Genomic DNA, 20,533 nt, shown 5'->3' with positions numbered 1-20,533 from the left:
CTCAGTTCCACCCCTCCACCACGGACAGGGTCTTCCACTGTCCCAGGTTGTTCCAAGCCCCGTCCAACCTGGCCTTGGACACTTGCTCCCATCCCGTTTAACCCTTCCTTGGTCCCTTCCAAGCCATCCCTCCATGCCCTTGCCAGAGCCCCTCTCCTCCAGCCGCGCAGTTGTGCGGGTCGGGAGCGGCGGCGGCGGTGCGGGAGCGGTGCGGGAGCGGCGGCAGCGCGGTGCCGGTGCCGGGGCCGGTACCGAGCGCATCTCCGGGCTCGGGGCGGGCGGAGGGTCCGCGGGGAGCGGCGGCGGCGGCGGCGGCGGGGCCGGGGCGGGGCGGGGGGCGGGCCCGGGCGGTGGCGGCGGCGGCAGCGGGGCTGGGGCGGCTCAGAGCGCCCGGCTCCGCTCGCCTCCCGCTCCTGCGCCTGGCTCCGGCCGGCATGGCCGCTCCGCCGCGCCGCCGGGCCGCCGCTCCACCCCCGGTGCTGCCGCCGGTGCTGCCGCTGCCGCTGCTGCTGCTGCTGCTGCTGCCGCCGCCCGCGGTGCTGCTCGGCGGCGGGCCCGGCGCCGCGGCGTCGCGGGAGCCCCCCGGCCCCTGCCGGGTGAAGACGGTGACGGTGTCCACGCTGCCGGTGCTCCGGGAGAACGACATCAGCTGGAGCGGCGCCCCGCCGCCCGCCGCCGCCGCCGAGTCCCGCCTGCTGCTCTTCGTCCGCAGCGAGCTGCCCGGCCGCGTCGCCGTGCAGGACGATCTGGACAACACCGAGCTGCCCTTCTTCACCCTCGGTAGGAGCCCCAGCCGCTTCCCGCCCCGTCCCGTCCCGTCCCGCATCCCGCCCTCCCATCCCGGAGCATCCCCGAAGCATCCGACACCCGCCGTGCCGGCTCTGTGTTCGCCCTCCCCGCTCCGCGGGCAGCTCGATGTGGTTTTGGGGCTTTCTAACCCTGCCCCTGTGCTGCATCCTGGTTTTTGGGTTTATTATTTTTTTTCCTGCCTTTCCTGCCGGGGAGGGATTTTTTAGCAGGGCCTGAGGCTGCCGGCGCTGCCAGCCCCGGGAGGAGCAGAGCATTCCCCGGCAGGAGGAGAGCGACCCCGCGCAGGCTGCAAGTGATGGGGGCTGCCTCGTGTGCTCCAAGTTGAGCTCTGAGCCCTCAGGAGGTGCCGCTGAGCCTGGCGGAGCGGGAGGGGATGTTTTTGTTGTTTTGGTTTTTTTTTTTTTTTTTTTTTCCTAGGCAGAGCCTGGTTTTATAAATGCTTCGTGTTAATTCTCGAGGCTCGCTCTCGCTTCACGCACAACTCCAGCGCCCGGGTCTGTGCGAACGCTGCAGACTTTCCTCCGCTCTCAGCTTTGTGGGGAGGGGGATGGGAATAGAAATAATTCTGTGGTCGTACTTCGGTGCTGATGCCGGATCCTGTTGTCTCGGGTGGGGTGCCCGAGCTGCCTCTTGTCACTTTTACCCATTTCTGCGCCGTTATCAGCCAGTCCCCCGGGAGAACTGTTCCGAATGTCACCTGGGCAGTGCAGTGTTTACTCTGCCAGGTCACCCAAGGGTTTTGGTTGATCTTTGCTTTATCCATCAGCTGTCCTGTTTTTCGGCATGCAAACCTAGGATAATTGGAGTACCTGCTTAACTCGGGTCTCAGGTATCTCTTGACACACGGGATTGTGACTTCCAGCACATCTCTCTCTGTGTCTCAGGTGTGCTGAGGTGTGCCCATGTCCAGGCTCACTGGGGACAGCTGACCCCAAGTCCCTTTCCATGTTTCATGGAGCGATTGCCTTTCACTGGGTGCAATGAGCAGGGTAGGAAATGCCTGTCCGTGTCCCCCAGTCGTGTCATTTTACCTTGTGTGAAGCTTTGCTGTAGCAAACGCCCTAATAAATAAGTTGGTGGTACTTCCTGAGGCTCTCGGGCTCCCAGCTTTGCAGTTTCCTTAGACACGGTTGGTCAACTGCAAAAATCTGAAGCAGACCAGATACTCTGTTTCCACTAACAAAAGTGACAAATTAAAGGTTTGATGCAGTAGGAATGACGCTTACCATACCGTGGTTAAAAGTAACAAGAAGTTTCATGGTTCACCGAGTTAATTTTCAGATTAGACTACAGTTTCTTCAGGGACTGGGTGTGAATTGCGCACTGATCTAAATATATCAGATAGCAAAGAAACCCCTCTGTGTGAGCTTAGATAATAGCTCAAGTTGAAGGAGAGAAATTTGTCTTGATAGATCAGAGGCACGATCTTGTATAGCAAATCCTATTTCTGTGAGTGCCTGCCAGTAAAGAGACCATGTCTTCATCTAAAAATTTTTTTTACTTGCCTGGCATATTGGTTATGTGTGCACTCATGAATATGAAGCACATCTTGTGCAAATCTGTGGGGGTTTTCCTGGCCCTTCATGAACAGAGGACCCCAAAAGATCCCCTCCTGTTCCCTTGGACTCACAGGAGTCAGGCAGATTGGAAGACAAACGGAGGCTGTGCCCATGGTGGGATGGCTTCATCATGGTCCTGGAATTAATCAGTCTCTTGCCTCCAGAGAAGGTAAAACACTTGTCCTTCCCCAAGGTCTAGCTCATGAATTGCTGTGGATGTTCTGATATTTGAAATTTGTTGCATTTCTCCCCATCTCCTGGTGTGGCAACTCTCTCGCTCGCAGTTAACTCTTCTCTGGGTGAGGGCTGTGCAGGATTTCTGCTGGCTGGTTTTCCTAGAGCAGGAATTCAGGCTGTAGTTTTCTGTAGTGGTTTTTTTTTTTCCTCTCTCCATCCTTTTCTAACTTCACTGATGGTTGGGAACCGGAGAGCAGCTGCTGCCTGGTAATGGGCTCTTGGAGGTGAAAATCACAGTCACATGCGGGAGGGCTTGGGAGCAGAGCTGGGGACAGAGATTCTCTTTGGCAGAATCTTTGCAGGTCCTTATCTTTAGCTGATTTCTGACGATTGTGTCCCTCTATGCGTGTTGCTGGACATGTTGAGTGGCTGTCTGGGCATGAGCTCAGGAGCACACGTAAGAGCTGACGTCCTGCCGCCTGCAAATGTGTTGAGGACTCCTGAATGTCTTGGAGTGCAGGATCTTGCTGCGAGCAGAGATCACTTTCTGGCCTCAGCGGGGTAAGGATGGGGCAGGATGACCTCCTAAAGCACATAACTCAGGACAGCCAGCCCAACTGGCATCCTGGAGGGGTTTTTGAAAGGCAAAAAAGATTAAAAATAGAAAAGGAAGCATAAAGCTGGCAGAGCTGAGACATGGTGCTGATGTTACTGGTTCTGAAGTGAAATAAGTTGAGAAGAAATTGAGGCCACTCCGTTCTGCAGGGCTCAAAAGTCTCCCTGGGCCAGGAGGCAGGAGAGAAAATGCTGCTTTTCTTGGTGGCAGTGAGTTTAAGCAGCTAGGGCTGTACTCCTGGGTCTGCCCAGCAAGTCCCAGTGCTGCAGTGGTTCCTGAGCTGCTCCTCACTCCTTGGCATTTGAAAGAGGGTGGGTGATCCGTAGCTAAAGGCTGGCAGGTGCCAGAGCCTTGTCTGCAGTGGTGTGAAACTCAAAGTCATGGAATCATGCTGGTTGGGAAAGATCTTTAAGATCTGTAAACCTAACACTGCCAAGTCCACCACTAAACCATGTCCTGAAGTGCCACATCCTCCAGGCAGATGCCCTGAATTGGTGGCTGGTACAAAGCACATGAAGTGCTCCGTGTCCCTTTTCTTTAAAGGATTCCTCCTTCTAGGGAGGAAACAACTTTATCTGTTCCCTGTCTATATGAAATTAAATTCTCTGAAGTGCATAAAGCGAGAGCTTCCAGTGTAGCATCCCTGCCTGTGGGGCTGCCTGGCCTGCAGGAGCCACTGCATGGCTGAGACAGAGGAGAAATCAGCACTAGGAAACATCCACACAGCTGAGCTGGGCCCGTGGCACGCTGGCAATATCAGGAGCAGCAGCAACAGGAACAGCAGCAGCAGCTACTCATGGAAGGCAGGAGCCCACTAGGGGGTGGTGGGTACCCGGGGATGCTCCACAGCAGCTCCTGCTCTGTGTGCCCACAGGGTACCAGGGATGCTCCACAGCAGCTCCTGCTCTGTGTGCCCACAGGGTACCAAGGATTCTCCACAGCGGATCCTGCTCTGTGTGCCCACAGGGTACCAGGGATGCTCCACAGCAGCTCCTCTCTGTGTGCCCCCAGGGCACCAGGGATGCTCCACAGGAGGGTACCAAGGATTCTCCACAGCAGCTCCTCTCTGTGTGCCCACAGAGTACCAGGGATGCTCCACAGCAGCTCCTGCTCTGTGTGCCCACAGGGTACCAGGGGATGCTCCAGAGCAGCTCCTGCTCTGTGTGCCCACAGGGCACCAGGGATGCTCCACAGGAGGGTACCAGGGATGCTCCACAGCAGATTCTGCTCTGTGTGCCCACAGGGTACCAAGGATTCTCCACAGCACCTTGTGCTCTGTGTGCCCACAGGGTACCAGGGATGCTCCACAGCAGCTCCTCTCTGTGTGCCCACAGGGCACCAGGGATGCTCCACAGGAGGGTACCAGGGATGCTCCACAGCAGATTCTGCTCTGTGTGCCCACAGAGTACCAGGGATGCTCCACAGGAGGGTACCTGGGGATGCTCCAGCTCTCCCTGTGTGCCCATGTGGGCATTTCAGGATGCTGGACAGCACCTCCAGCTCTTTGTGCCTCAGTGGGCACCTGGCACCTGCAGGAAGGTGGGGAGCCCAGGCTGGGGTGGTTTCATTCTCTCCCAACAAAGGTAGAAAACTTTGATTCTTTGTGCATCCCTCCTGGGCTGCAGTGGGGAGCTGCTGCAGAAACACCCACTGGCAGCTCCCTGTGCTCGGTGTCCCTCCTGCAGTGGGGTGCCACAGCTTCTGTGTTTCCTACGCCTGGGTTTATTTTTTCCCTGGTGCGTTGGAGACCAGAAGGATGCTTCTCCCACTACCCCCCAGTTACGTTACTATAAAATTACTCAGCAAAGCCCAGTGGTGGCAGGAAATGACAAATGTAGGTGCCACCAGTGCATTATGAATTGCTGTGCCTCCCCTTTCCTGAAAAAGCATCCTGCCCTTTCCTTAACCTTGGATACTACTGATGCTTTGTGGCTTTCCCCCCCCTCTCAAATTCTCCTAGAGTTACCCTGCTGCAAACAGAGCAGCCTATCACTGACTTTACCCTTGCCCAGTGAGTCTCTCTGAGGTGTGGATCTTGATTCAATCAGCAGCCATGTGTTCCCTGCAGAAGCTGCTCCACCACGGCGTAGCCTGCTCCGAGTGCAATTCAGGGAATGAGGCAGTTTGCTTCCCAGCTAATTTAGATGAGCTCTGTCTATGTGTGAGCAGCTTTATATAGAGGAGAGAGAAGGGAAGAGGCAGACCAATTTTCACCACTGCTCTTACCCTGTAGTGGCTTACATAAGAACAGTTTACTACACACTTCTCATAAATGGCTTTAATGGATGCTGTTTGAGTGTCTGCAGTGCTTCAAGAGGCTTTGTTTTGGTGGCTGTCACAAAACAGGCTCGTGTGGCTGCATTCCTGCTGTCCCCCTGTGGCCCCTGTGTGTGGCTGATTGATGGTTGTCCCCTGCTCTTCCAGCTCCTCAGCAGTTCAGTGCCACTTCTATCTTCTTTCTTAACTCTTCCCAAAGTCATCTTGTAACTTGCACTTCTCCTCTGTAGGGTTGGAGTGTTGAGTCTTGAAGGAAGACCTGGATGTGCCACTCAGGGCTCTGGGCTGGGTGACAATGTCATGGGGAGCAGTCTCAGGCTGGGCTCAATTATCTTGGAGGCCTTTTCCAACCTTAATCATTCTGAGTTTCTATGAACACATTAAAATCATGGGAAGCACTCAGTTCCCTATGGGCTGATTGTATTTATTGCTGTTCCTAGAAAGGCTTGAGCAGGGTTCAGCCCCCCTGATTTTGGTCACCAACTCCTGTTTGTGCAGAGCAGCTGGGGAGGCTGAAGGGTCACCTGGGGAGCCTGGGTGTGACTGCATCTTACTGATGCTGCTGTTCAGAAATGCCCTTCCCTGCTCTGAGCTGGCCTCTGGGGTCTGGAGCAGCACTGTGTGGGTGCCCAGTGTGCAACCCCATGGTCAGGGCTTGGCATCTAAACGTGGGGTCATCTCTGCAGAAAAGCAAAGTCTGGTTTCTGCACCTCCCTTTGCGTTAACTGCCTCCTGCTAGGCTTGAGATGCCTGCAGTATCAGCTCAGAGTTTGGGTTAATCAACTGTTGGTTTTCTTTGTTTTGTGGGGTTTTTTTCTTTTTTTTTTTTTTCCTGTTTATATTGTTTCTGTTCCCCAGCTAATCCAACGGCTAAAGAATCATATCTCCCACCCCAAAAGCCTCAGTGAGATGGTGTGGTGAGGATGTGACATGTTGGTGGCACCCTGGGACAGGGGCAGGTGCAGACCTGGCAGTGGGGCTGCTTCCCTGCCCCTCCATTCCTACCCACAGCTGTGTGTGCTCCAGGCTCTGGGCAGGTGGTGGGGGCTGCCTGGGGAGGGTGTAGGAATGAGAAAAACCTTCTGGTAGTGATTTCTTCCCCTCCTTGTATTGCTGTTTGATTACTCCAGCTTTCCAAGGTGTTGGATTTTATAGTTGGGAAGAGGAGGGAGAGCCCAGCTCAGGGTGGGGCTGTACTGAGAGGTCGATGTGGAGGTCTGCAAGCAGTTTGAACCCCAAAAGGCTGTAGGCAAAAAATACCCAGGGAAATGGGTCAGTCCTGAGACCATCCCTTCCCTCCCCAAAGGCAAGGTTGAACATGGCTTGTCCAGCACGGCGGGGTGAGGACTTGACAGGGATTTTGCTCCATCTCAGGCATTTTCTGGGCTGATTATCCCAGTTAAAGCTGGGAATGTGTAGCTGAGTGCAGGCTGTGCTCGGGGAGCTGCTGCTTTCCAAGAGTACCCGTGTTGACCAGCTAGTGGCAACAGAAGATTAACTATGGATGGAGAGAGGAGCTGCTTGCTGCAGCTGAGCTGCCACGGGGGGAGGCTGGAGGCTGGGGATCCCCCCTGCTCCCCCTTCCTCCCAGCTGGTTTTCCATGATGCCTGCGTGCCAGAGGCTTTTGTTGCTCTTTTCCAGGGAGAAATAACGAGCTTTTATTCAGAATTATGCAGACAGCTTGCAGTCCTCCGTGGGGAATGGGGTGGTGAATGACCTCCAGGTGCCACCACGCAGGTGGGTCTTACCTCCCAAACTTGCTGCCTGCTCCCTCCTAAGGCCTGAAAGTGAGAATCTGAGCTGTGTGATGGGTGAGCCTTTGTGCTGCCTGGGTGACACGGTGCTGATGTGTGGTGTTGGCTGGCTGTGAACCAGGGCTGAGCCCTGGGGCTTTCCTGGTGTGACAGGAGCTCAGGCACAGCCCAGGCTGGGGCCACGGAGAACAGATTGATGTGGGAATGATGAGGTATTGATCTCACGCTCCTTTAACACCTCTGCAGGTGCAGGTGGCTTGAGAAACACCTGCCATCACACCAAAATGGCATGTAGAGGATGGGGCAGGCTGGGGTTGCAGCTGAAAGAGAGGAAGATGTCTGGATTGATGCCTTTCATCATCTGAAATCTCCACAGCACAGCCCGTGCCCAAGTGTCCTCCTCCTGTAGCAGCATTTGAAATGGAGGATGGTGAACCTTGGCCTGTGCTGCCATGCTGCTCCCCAGCCCTGCCCCACCTGTGGGGTGTGTGATGGCATCGAGCAGAGATGGCTCTGCTGCATAACCAGCTTAAGAATGGGGCCACTTAAAAGAATTGAATGCTTGTGCTGCTGCTCGGGTCTCAGCTAATGCAGTTAAGGTTTCCAGTGTCCAGACAGCATGGAGACACTTAATGGTATTGAAGAAGCAGAATGGCATGCAGAGGGGATGAGCAGGGATCTTGGCTGCCTGCATCTGCACTGGCTGGGAGAGGCTTTCTGGTTGTCTCCTGGGAAGGGGGAAAGTGGAGAAAAGCATCACAGAGTTCTGGCCCATTGTCCCTTTGGGTGCCTCACCTCTCTGCTATGTGAAAAGCAGTGCTCTTGAGTGCTTCCAGTGTCCTGCTGCAGGTCAGGGGCAAGAAGGGATTCCTTGCAGGGGGCGGTTGGGCTGTGGCTGCCTGTGAGAAGATGGGGCAGACAAGATTTGGAGCCAGGGCTCTGCCTGTGGGCACAGGGGGCTGGTGGGGAGGGGGCAGAAGCAGCCATTCCCTCCGTTTCACATTCTCTGTCCCCCACCAGTCCTGCACTCCTTTCTCTGTGCTTTCACCTCTCCTGCCTTAGTGCAAGACAAAGTCTGTAGGAAACCTCGACTGGCTTTGAAAGCAGCAGCAAAAGGGGAGAAATTTTCCATTAGCAGCATCAGCAGTATAAGAGATTTTTTCCCAGTCACCTGGTAACTGCTGTATTTAGGAAGATTACTGAGCTGATGGTGCTGCTCCCAGGCACATGCAAGGCAGTGATCCTGTTAGGAGAGGGAGGCAAGGGCTGGTCACACACAGGGAGATGGGCTGTGTGCAGGGAGAGCACCTCCTGTGCTGCACCATCTGCTCCTGCAGAGCAGGGCAGTGGCACAGAAGGGGCAGTGGCACAGAAGGGGCACTGCCAGCTGCACTCAGGGGCTGCACAGGGGGCAGGGAGGGGGGCACAGCAGGGCTGGGCAGGAACATCCTCGAGTGGAGGAGGGAATCAGGCTCCAGCCTGATTTGGGGCCGGGCTGGGGGTTTTGGTGCATGGTGCCTTTTCTTCTGTGGGATGGGATGTGCCTGCACAGGGGCACTGCCCTGCAGGGATGAGCCCATCCTCCCTCAGCTCCAGGTCTGTGTAACTGGGTGCAGACCATTCTGGGGGCCCCAGCTTTGCTCCCAGCATCACCAAGCTGTGCTGGTGCCTTTGAGGCTTTGATTCTTTTTCCTTCTTTCCCTCCCTTTTCTCTCTCCAGGGCAGCGGGGTGGCCTCTCCTGTGGCTGGATGCCTGCCCTGGCTGTGCTGGGTGAGCTGGGCTCCCTGGCCACCCCAGGGCTCCTGGCATTCCCGAGTGTGCCTGGGGCTGTCCCAGGGCCATTCACAGCCTGGATCCTTCCCTCCCTGCTCTCTGTGGTTCTCAAGCTCTGTCCTTCCAGGGAGCACAGCACATCCCTAACCTGTGGGATCAAGTGACAGAATATCAGAGCTGGCAACAGCACAGGAATGTTTTTGTTGCCTCAAGCCAAGTGCTCAGTATCATCAGCTTCCTGCTGCAGTGCTCCTGTGCTGGGAGCATGGGGTGGTGCTCCTGGGAGGGGGGACAGGGGTGGTCTGTGTGTGTGTGAGAGCAGGGAAGGGGGCTGGAGCAGAGTGTGTGTGTTCCCTGCAGCCCTGGACCAGGATCTGCTGCTGGCCAGAAAAGCCTCTCCTCAGCTCACTCTTGCTGGGGTTGTTGCTTTTGATACCTGATGAGGTAAAAGTTGGTGCCACTGCCCTGGTGAGTTCCTGGTGCAGGTGCCCCCAGAGCAAGGTCTGCTCTTCCAGGCAGTTTCCCACTCAGATGGGCTTCCTGGGATGATGGGGCTCCCATGGCAGGAGCTGCCAGTTGTTCCCACCTCACTCTGTTATTCAGCCCTGCCTTGCCCAGGCTGCTCCATGGGGTGAAGGGTGATGGAAACCCTTTGCCTTGGCTGTCACCTGTGTGGTGGCTTCAGCTTGGCTGGGGGCCCTGGAGAGCTTTGGGAGCTTATTGGGACATCCTGATATGTCCCTTTTCCCTCTACCCCTGTCACAGTTCTTCCACGTCCTTTCAACCTCCCATCTGTTTAAATTAGAGGGGTTTAAACTCTTTTCTCCTGCCCTGCCCAGGGAATTCCTCCCAGCCTTCTTGTTGCAGTCACACTCCTTGTTCCTCTATCTGTAATATCCTGGGAAATCTGGCCAGAGAGAGGTGCTCAGGCAGAGCCATGTGTTGGGCAGGTGATCCAAAAGGATCTGTGTTCCCCACCCTGCCTTCCATGCCATCCAAATTGGGCAGCCCTTGGTCAAGCTGTGTCCACAGCAAACTTCTCCCATTATCTTCTGCCAGGGTGGGCACCTCGGGGTATTCAAGGGGATTCCAGTGCTGGGTGCCACTTAATTAAGGTTGGCTCAACTGATGGGACCCTCCTGGCCCTTACTGGGGGTGGCTTGGGACAGAAGGCTCTAAAGAAGGTCCAGCAGGAAAGGAGGGATTCTGCAGAGGAGCCAACGACAGCAGTGGCATTTTGGGAAGCTGACAGGTATATTTGGGAGTCAGACATGCTGCAGGCTGAAAGCACATCCAGCAGAGGTGACGTTGGCCTTATCTGTGCAGGCTGCTGGCAGGGCGGTGGCTGCTCCTGCTGCTGCTGCTTTCCCATCAGGGGCTTTGGCATTTCTCCTCCCCCTCAGAGGGGAGGGAGGGCTGCAGGGGTGCATTTGTCACCTGAAGAGCCCCCGGGCTTGGGCTGAACTTTGTGTTCCAGCAATAAAACCATGCTAGGAAATGTGTGCTGTAACAAAGCCCATGGATATAATACATCCGTATCATACTGTACCTTTCATCTTGAAGGATTCCCAAGGAGCTTTACAAACTCGGTGTGCTGCAGCCTGCCAGGGTGACTGAATGTTATCAGGAGCAGCGGCAGCCTAATCTCTGTGGTAGTATTTCCCCCCCTTGCAGGGGGAACTTTATGAAGTCTGGTCTCAGAGTAGCGCTGTGATGGTGTTTTCCTCTAAGCCCGAGTTTCTCAGGAGAAACAGGCAAGCCGTGGAGCTGTTTGTTATGCAAAACCACCAAAGAAATATTTTTTTCCTGGGGCAGTAGGAGTGGGTGGGAATTACTTTCACACAGCTTCAACAGCTTTGCATCTTGACAGAAGAGGCATTCGCAGGGGAATGTGCCCTCCGTGCAGCCCCAGAGAGGGGATGATAAAGTTTAAACGCTTGAGGAATTGCTTCTGGGCATTAGCAGGGTGGTAGGGTTCAGCTGACGGGGCAGTTCTTGGGAGGGAAACTCTCAATGTCTGCCTGAAATACTTGCTGTGTGAGTCTTTTGTCACCTAATACTCCCTTCTGTCTCTGCAGTCAGTCCTGGAGCCAGCTGATGGCTCAGGTCCAAATCCTGCAGCCCTTGGTAACATCTGTCTGTGGGGTGGGAGCAGGGAAAGGCGATGCCTCCATCTCCCTGCTGCTCTCCACTTCCAGCTGGGGGTATTTTCACTGTTCCTGACTTACCTGGAGCTGTGGGAGGCATCTGAAGGTGCTGCCAATGGTGGCAGAGCCTAAAAATCAAAACTGAATGCAGGCCCAGGGGCCCAAGTGGAGCTGTTGTCAGAGGCATATGCTTGAGGCACGGCGGGTAGCTGGAATCTATTTTGGTTTGGAGTGGTACATATTTAGCCTGTTTTGTTTAGCAGTTTGTTTATGGGATGTATTTTCCCATTCTGTGTAGCTCCCCAAATGTGTGCTATAAACAAAGTGTAAAATCAAAAGCAGCCTCTACGTGTTCCCATCAAGAGCATCACAGGGTGCGTGGTGCCTGCCAGCCTCAGGTCCCCTCCTCAGGAGGAGAAAAAACACCACTGAGGGGGGTGATTCTGTCAGGTCTGAGGATGGGAATTGCTGTGGGCACTGCTGGCATGGAGCAGGGATGTCTCAGGAGCTCACCAGCCCTTTTGTCCATTTGCTCTTGCTCCAAACCTCCCCAAGCTCATCCCCGAGGAGTGCAGGTGTTGGCTCCTGCTGCTCCTTTGGCTTTGCTTGCTTCCCTGAGCCCCACTGAGGTGGCTCCTCAGGCCACAGGGAGTGGGAGGTGCTGATGCCAGCATCATTCACAGATGCTGGACGTTAAGAACCTTCAGAATCTATCCAGTTTCAAACAGGCATCAGAGGTCTGTGGCTGTCCTTACTGGAGCCATTGCAGCCACATCCCTTGCACTGGATCAACAAATGTGTGTTCCTTGCTTTAATTTCCCTGGGTGTGATCAGAAGGGCTGGAAGCACATTTCATCAAACAGCAGCAGCCTTGCCTTTTAACACAATCCAAGAAGCCAGAGCTGCTTGAAGACACAAACTCCATTACATTGCTTTACATCTCCCAGCCCTTGCTGGTTCCTCTGCTGGGGTTTGCTGCTCTCCCAGACCAGCAGTGCCGCTGTCCTCTCTGTGTTCCTGGCTCATGAAATCCATTATCCAAGGGAATGGCAGCTGGGAGGGAGGGAGGGAGGGAGGTTGGGGATGCTGCCTGTAGGGGCTGCTCACAGCCAGCTCGGGGTCTTGCTGGAGCAGCAGCGTGCACACCAGACACGCTGCTCCTCGTGTTACTCGATTTTATTCTGCTTTTGTAGCAGCTGCCTTTGCTGCTTGGCTGACAAGCTGCTCCTTAATGTGCCGTGGCCCAGAGGTGTGTGGGGACAGGGACAGGAGCTGGGATTTGGGCAGGATGGAGGCTCTGGGAGGGAACAAAAGGAACGCTGGAGGTCTAACAGTAAAAGTATATGTGATTTGAAATGCTTTAACAGGAAGAAAATGACAGAAATAGGTATAGTAATGAACCTTTTTAATTTTAGTTGGTTACACTGATAAAACTGCACTGTTATTTTTTTTCAGTATACATACAGAATCTTAAGTCAAACAAATGCATTTCACCAAGAAATCTCTATTCTATATAGAAAAAAAAAGTTACAGAAGTAATATAGATAATGGATTGCCATTCAGATCCTTATTTTTGCTTACCTGATTGTAATGCTGTATGAAGGAACTACACTAATTAAAACTAATTTCAGGACTGATGGACAGCCAGTTGCCCTTTGAATTTAACATTAAAAGCTCTTTTAAAACAGACAATTTGTCCAAAAATTTGGACAAATTTTTTCCCTTTTCCTTCTTATTTTTAAATTTTTTCCCCCCAAAATACGAAATGATGTGCTTCTATCACAGAAAATTCTGTGCTTCATATAACACATGGTCTGTTTATCTGGTAGTTGGAGATCTATGGGGGGGATGCTGCTGGCCCCAGGGATTCTGCCAAGCTCAGATTTTGCTCCCCAGGAGTGCTGCCTGAAATCCTGTGTGCTGCCCAAAACTGTGTGTGCTGAAGGAAGTATCCTCTGCTGCCTGGGCTTGCTTTTTAAAGACTGTTGTAAAACCTTTTCCTTCCTTGGTGATGAAGGGTTTTACAGTGTGTTGCAATGAGCCACTTAAAGGCAAAACAGGAGGAAAAAATCCTGTTTGCAACACTCCTCCTGCCTGAGTTGCCGTGGTGTGAGATATGGGGTGGTTGTAGGGGATGCTGCAGGAAAGCTGAGCCTGTTCTTTCCTAAACAATCCATTGCTGTTTCTCCTGTGGCATCTCCCAGCTGCATTTCCTCCCCAAAATCATGTTTCCCACTGCTCAAAGGCTTCTCAGGTTTGAGATGTGCTTTAAGTCATGTAAAGCCAAATTTTACTAAGTTGCAGTCTCCAAAGCTTTTCTCCGGCAGAAATGGTGCAAATTTATCCATGGATACCTTGCCCACAGCTGCAGCAGGTCTGAGGTCACCTCCTGGGAAGGGCATTCCAAACCCCTGTAGATCTCCAGGGCCCTGTTCTGGGAGCAGAGGGTTTTGGGTTGGGAAGGAAGGTGATATTTTTGCTGTGGCTCAAAAAGCAAAGGCATTTCAGTGGATTCTGGGCCGTGGGTTTTAATCGCTGCTTGTTTTGATCATCTCTCTACTAAACTGCTCTGGATGTGCCTAAGGGCAAACAAGCAGGTGTTAATGTTGATATTCTGCTCATTTTTTTGCTGCTGTTGGGTGTGGGGAAGAACTTAGATGGCAGGAAAGCTGTTGGCTGGAATGGTGCTGCTCTCAGCCATTGCACCAGGGCAGGTGAGACCTGGTGAGGGGAGAGCAGGGCAGGGCCTGGCTGGGAACAGGCTGAGCCTTGAACTGGCTGCCAATGGCTCTGCAGCTCCCCCACTCTTCTCCAGGCTCTCCTTCTTCCAACTCTGCAAATATTTGCAGCAGTTAGAGACTGCCCAGGGATGTTTTTATTCCTGGCATGAACTGAATTAGAGGGAAAGGCCGGGCTGGGAGAGTGGTCTAACAGTGGGCAGCATGATCTACCTTGTCCAGCAGTCCCTGCTGTGGTGGCAGAGGGTGAGGAACAGGACACAGGTCTCTGGAGCATCCCTGGAGCTGTTCCTTGCCATGCTGTGGCCCCAAGAGCTGGGATTTGGGCAGGAGGGAAGCTCCAAGAGCTGGAGATGCTGCATCCTCAGGGATGTTGCTGGCTTTGGCTGCTCCTGCTGCAATAATGCCTGTCCTGACTGAGCTGAAAGGGTCCCACAGCAGCTCTGAGGGGCTCCTGCATCCCCCCCTGCATCTCACCCGTGCTGGCCTCTCTGGGAAATCCCTCTGCTCCCTGGGATGCTGCACAGGGGATGCAGTGAGGGGGGAAGGAGGTTTTTCTTTGAGGTCTGAGGGATGTGCCGAGTGCTGACCAGGGGCTGGCACAGAGGGAAGGATGCTTCTGTTAATTAGCAGGAGATGAAAGGAAAACTTGTCTTTATTCAAAGAGCGGCTTGTTCCAGTTTCATCACAGTCCCTCAGTTCTGAGCTTTAAAGTTTGGTGAATGTGTGAACAATAAGTTTGGGAAGATGTTTTGAAGCTAGAATGGCAGCATTGTTATGAAAATGCTGAAGGGGAGTTGTGACACTGTTCTGAAGATGAAAGTATTTTTACAATCTTAAACTGACACATTTCTAAAAGAAAAAAAAAAGAGAAAGAAAGTTTTCATGAAAGACAGCTCTCAACAAGTCTTTCCCTGGCCACAATCAAATGTGGCTGTCCCTGAAGGCACTTTGAGGTGCTGCTGGTGACCCCGTGTCCAGCATGGTGGGGTGGTTTTTACTGGTGTTACTGGTGTGTGTTGGGCAGGTGGGACCTGCACAGCCCCGATGGAGGGAGCAGTGAGTGTGTCCTGATGGACCAGCAGAGCAGCAGGAGGAGGGCACAAAGGTGAGGAGATGTGGATGAAGCATGGACACCTCTGCCAATCCCATCCTTGCTGCTGCAGCCATGCCCTCACCACTTCTGACCCCACAGCACTCACTGCACTTTTGAGCTGCTCTGTAAAAAACAGATTTTCCACATGTTTAGCAAGCATCTGTTAATGGCTTAGCCAAACATCACCCTGTTAGTGCAGAGTGAAGGGGAGGCTGGAGCCGCCCATGCCTGGCAGCAGCTCTGGGCTGCTTCTGCCCTCAGCTGTGCCACAGGACGTGCCAGTTTGTGCTGTTCCAGCTCACCCATGGCACTGGAGGAGCTGGGCTGGGGCTGGAGGCTGGCATGGCACACTGCTGGCACCACAGGGGATGGCTTGGGGTGTCTGGGGATGTGCAGCAGCTTGGGCTGCATCCAGTGACTGGCTCCCCATCCCACTGCTGCATCTCGCCAGCTGGAGCTGCAGCCCCAGCCTAACCCATCTCCCTCTCACTGCTGCCTGAGCTGAGCAGCATCTTGGAATCACAGAGTGGCCTGAGTTGGAAGGGACTTAAATATCATCTCTTTCCAACCCTCCTGTCTCGGAGTTTGGTTCTTAATTGCTGCCCCAAGATGTGCAGGGTGTCTCTGTTTCAGCCTGCATGTCTGAAGAACGAGTCTGGACTCTTCAGTTTTTGGTCTTGAAGTTGTTTATTAATTCTTATCTATAACATTTTCTTTCTGCCCAGCTGAGATCTGCTCAGCAGGGCAGCCACAGGCACTGTGACCACCCCAAGGAGGTGTTGTCCTTTTATACTACAAACTACGTATAACATATTTACACTTAATTCCCAATACCTATCACCCATGTTAGACAGTGCACTTCTATTCTAAATATAACATATTTACACTTAATTCCCAATACCTATCACCTGTGTTAGACAGTGCACTTCTACTCTAAACCAATCCCAAAGTGCCAACATCACGGCAGAAAACGGAGAACAAGAAGTAGAAGAAGAAAGGCTGGGCATGCCCAAGTTCCTCCATCGTGTCCCCATAACCCCCACACCAAAAATCCTAAAATCTACATTTTCACCCTGTGATCATTTTATTATTATACTATTCAAACTTCTGTGACATTCATGTCCTCATACAAAGCTGGCAGCTTGCTCCAGGGGTCACAATCCAATCCCCAGGTGCTCTGGGCTGTGTGCCAGGGTCTCTGAGACCCCCGGCGGGTTCCTGGCAACTGTGGGCACCCAGAGGGATGCACTGAGCTCTGACACCCAGAGGGATGCACTGAGCTCTGACACCCAGAGGGATGCACTGAGCTCCGACACCCAGAGGGATGCACTGAGCTCTGACACCCAGGGGGATGCACTGAGCTCCAACACCCCTGACCATGGATGTGCACACCAGAAGGTGCCCAGGCTGTTCTGAGCCCCCTCCCCTCTGCCAGCTGCCTGCAGTTCCCCTTGTCAGGGTTAGCAATTGGCAATATTGGTCCCACACTGGCCACTTTTTCTTGGGATTTTCTCTTCCATGAGCACCTGAATGCACCAGCTTGTTCTGATGGTTCTTTTTTATTCCTATAAAGCTCTAGTTTCCATTCCAGTCCCTTGGACACCTGGGGGCCTGTGAGTGGGTGCCCTGTAATTAAAAGCAATCTATTGCCATGTCTGAGGGGGCTGTGTGAGCTACAGGGCCGTGAGCCGTGCTCTCCTGCAGCAGAGCTGTCAGGCAGTTCCTTCCTTAGAAAAGAGACACCAAAAATTCCTCTTCCGCCCCCAATTTTGTCTTCCTGCCAGCCCTGGATTCCAGGTTTATTTCAGGGTCTTTTCTTTTGGGCTTGGGTAGGTGCAGAGCATGTATTTTTTGCCATGTGAGTCTGACAAGCCCTTGGGGAGGATGAGTGGGTGTCTTGAAGTGTAAGGGAGAAAACTTGGCAAGTGTTTCAGCTCCAGGATCTCTTTTTGCATTTTTGGCTGCATCTCCTTTTAATCCTGCTGCTCTTAAACTTTTCTGAACCAGCAAAGTCAGCCCTGGCAGCACTGCCATCCAGGAATATCTCTGCTCCCATTCCTGGAGGGTCAGGTCACAGGGGCTGCCTGGTTTGGGGCTTCTCCCAAGGGTGCCAGTGCTGGATTTCCCCTGCCCAGCACTCCCAAATCTGTGGATGGGGATGGTCTTACCTCCTCTACATCATGGAGGGGGGTCCCCTGCTCATGGATGTGGGCAGGGAGGTGCCTGGAGCTGGATGTGTGTCCATACCTGGTGATTCCCAGAAGAAGATGCGCTCCCGAGCCTCTTGGGGTGATGTGTTTCTTGTTGTGTCTTATTCTGTGCTCCCAGCTTGGTTCCTGGCCTTGTCTATGGGGTTTGGGATCTGGTTTTGAGAAGGTGAAAGCAATCACTAAGCTGTGCTGGAAAGGGGAAAGAGCTTCCCTGCAAGGTCTTTCCTGAGCTGCAGTTCAAGGAAGCATCTGGGGCTGTGTGGGTTCATCTGCTGCAAAATCCAGCACTTCTGGGTCCTTCTGGCATTCTCCTCTTGGCTTTGCTATTTCCTCATGAAATGCCTTTGGCAGACTGAGCACAGTTCCTGCCCCTCTTTCTTACCCTCTGTTTGCAGGAGCCTGCAGGGCTCCCCTTGGCATTACTGAGGTGAAATTCCCATGTGGATGTGGGAGGGAGGAACAGACCCTCTTGGCTCCCTTCCTGCCACACTGCCTGCAGGCTGGTGGTGCAGAGAGGGCTGAGGAGAGGAGATCAGGGCAAGTGCAGAGCCAGCAGTGAAAGAAATGGGTGAGTGGGCTCGACAGACCAGGATCTGCTGCTTCCCTGAGCTGGGGAAGCTGTGTGTCCATGCACTTCTCCATCCAGCAGCTCCTCCCTCCCTCAGCAGGCAGCTGGACAGTGGGACAGTGGCATGTGGCTGTGCCTGCCCATGGCTGTGACACACTGTCCCGTGAGGAGATGGGCTTTGCTCTCTGCTTTAATGAGCTAAAAATGTTCTGTGTGGTTGAAAGCTCCCCCACGTGCACCCACATCTCCTGATCTCTGTCAGACACTGACAGCTCCTCTAATGAGGCAGCCAAGGAGGTAACCTTAGCAACTCCACGCTGCTCAGATACCCCTGGAGATGGTGTGTCTGGTGTTCCAATGGCCTCTCACAGCACAGGAGAGCTGGGGATGCCTGCACTCCATCCTCCCTCCCTCCCCATGGCTGCTGGTGCCTGTCATGGAGAGCAAGAGCTGGCACAGGTGGAGGCACCAGTGTCCCTTCACTGCCTGCTCTGTTCTTGTTGGTGGGAATTGCACCTGCCACAGCTCTGGGGAGAGCTACTGGTGCAGCACTGGGGGGGAACTGGTGCAGGAGAAGGTGCTGAGCCTACTGCTGCAGTGCTGTAATCTGTGCTGTGGGAACTGGGGTCTTGCACTGCATCAGGAGAGCTCTGGACCTGCAGAGAGCAGGAACCTGTTCTCCAGGAGCATCAGGAACCTGTTCTCCAGGAGCAGGAGGAACCTGTTCTCCAGGAGCAGCAGGAACCTGTTCTCCAGGAGCAGATGGAACCTGCCCTCCAGGAGCAGGAGGAACCTGTTCTCCAGGAGCATCAGGAACCTGCCCTCCAGGAGCATCAGGAACCTGTTCTCCAGGAGCATCAGGAACCTGCCCTCCAGGAGCATCAGGAACCTGTTCTCTAGGAGCATCAGGAACCTGTTCTCCAGGAGCAGGAGGAACCTGTTCTCCAGGAGCATCAGGAACCTGTTCTCCAGGAGCATCAGGAACCTGCCCTCCAGGAGCAGGAGGAACCTGCCCTCCAGGAGCACAGTGTGGGCCATGCTCTTGGATAAGTCCCTCTCCTTAGTTTGCAGGTGGAAGGAGATGATGGCCTGGCATCAGAGCAATGCTGGGGCTTGGAGGGTGGTTGTGTGTGAGCTGAGAGCATGGCTGTGCCACAGCATCCGTGTCCCTCACACTCCTCCTCATCCCTCACACTCATCCTCATCCCACATCCTCCTCCCCATCCCACATCCTCCTCCCCATCACTCACACTCATCCCTATCCCTCATCCTCCTCCCCATCCCTCATCTTCCTCCCCATCCCTCATCCTCCTCCCCATCCCTCATCCTCCTCCCCATCCCTCACCTTCCTCTCCATCCCTCATCCTCCCATTTCACCTGACCTGCAGTACCAAGCCCTCCCTTAAAGCCTGAACATTCCTCTTGCCCTGTGGGCTCTGGAAGGAGCCTTGGCTACTCAAACCAGTGCTCAGAAACGCTTTTTTATAGCAGCTGGGAGGGAGCCAGGGCAAAAATGAGCTGAGGCCGCTGAAGGGAGATAAGCTGAGACGTAAACTGTGATTTTCTGCCCTGTGAGCCCTATGCATGGATTTCATCTTTTAATGGAAGTGCAGTAAATAAAAGCCATTTTCACAATAAGCCGAGCAACAGGTCATAAGCGTCTGAGGCACTGAAATTGATAGAAGCGAGCTAAGCGTAACAAATCTCCCAAAATTGCACAGACTCCACTTGTATCTAGTCCCTTCCTGCATCTCACCAATTATAGCAAATGGCAATTATTTCTGAGCCAGAGCTTTCTCTGAATAAAACCTCAGTCCAACTGTAGATGCTTTATCTTCTTTTCAAATAGATTTGTACCGAAGGAAAAAAGCCCCAGTGGGGAGAAATCCCATTTGAAGGGGTTTTCCCTAGCAGTGTTTCCACAGACAGTGCATGGTGGTCATGCATGGAGGAGTAAATTTGACCAATCCATACTTTGCTGGCTCTGGCTGAGAGGGGGATTTGGGGACATCAGGCACGTTCCCTTTTGGTCGTGTCTCTGTTAGGATGAAGTTGGGCTGGGGATGTGCTGCCATCAGGGATTGACATGCTCACTCCTGGGGTGCTCCTGTGGGTGGAGCAGTGATTTTTCTCCCTCTTCCAGTCAGATCCAGTCTGTTCTAGTGCCCAGTGATGCCTCTGGGGTGTAAAGCAGAGTCTGAGTCCCCTCTCAGACTAAATGCCAACACTTTTGTCCCTTATAACCTCTGTGCTTTTTTTAGAAGCCTCTCTGCTGTAGAACCTTGGGGATGCACCTGCAGCAAGGAGAGTGCAGGGGGGAAAATTTCCTTGTCTCTGCACCAATTTGTCCCACTTGAAGGGGTTACTTTGTCATTTATTTGCCTTTATTTGCAAGTGCTTGTAAAGAGATTTTATACATAGAGATGTGGCAGTGCTGGCTTTACCTGCTCAGTGTCCTGTGCACAGTCCAAAGCCTGAACTTTTTGTTTCTGAGTGTTTGTGCAGGACATCCCTGGTGCTGTACAGACCATGGGGGACACCAGGGCACTGTGGAGGTGGCCCTTGGTGTGTATTTGGTCACTCCTTGACCAAATGGCTGTGCTGGGACATCAAACACCTCAGGCCCCACGATTTCCTGTCAGGAGGATGGAAGTGCCTTGCTTGGGATTGGCTGGAATTTCCTGCTGTCAAATGCTGCTAGAGATGCTGATGAAGAAATGTCACAGGGTAGTGGGCATAGGAAGCTCAGCTGGCTTTGTGATTGATGTCATTGGTACTCCCTGCTGAAAACCCCTCGAGATGGACA

General features: G+C 53.5%; 1 protein-coding gene across 1 annotated transcript in view; it reads left to right on the top strand.

Annotated features, from left to right (window-relative positions):
• The first annotated feature begins 342 nt into the window (after positions 1-342).
• ASTN2 (astrotactin 2) overlaps positions 343-20,533 on the top strand; it is a 354,581-nt gene continuing 334,390 nt past the window's right edge. Inside the window, exon 1 of the mRNA XM_054646417.2 lies at positions 343-780. Coding sequence (XP_054502392.1) covers positions 435-780 — 346 coding nt within the window. The 5' untranslated portion in view covers positions 343-434. The remainder of the gene's footprint in view (positions 781-20,533) is intronic.

This window comes from Agelaius phoeniceus, chromosome 21 (assembly GCF_051311805.1).
Source record: "Agelaius phoeniceus isolate bAgePho1 chromosome 21, bAgePho1.hap1, whole genome shotgun sequence".
Lineage (NCBI taxonomy): Eukaryota > Metazoa > Chordata > Aves > Passeriformes > Icteridae > Agelaius > Agelaius phoeniceus.
This window is presented reverse-complemented; position numbering and strand designations above follow the sequence as displayed.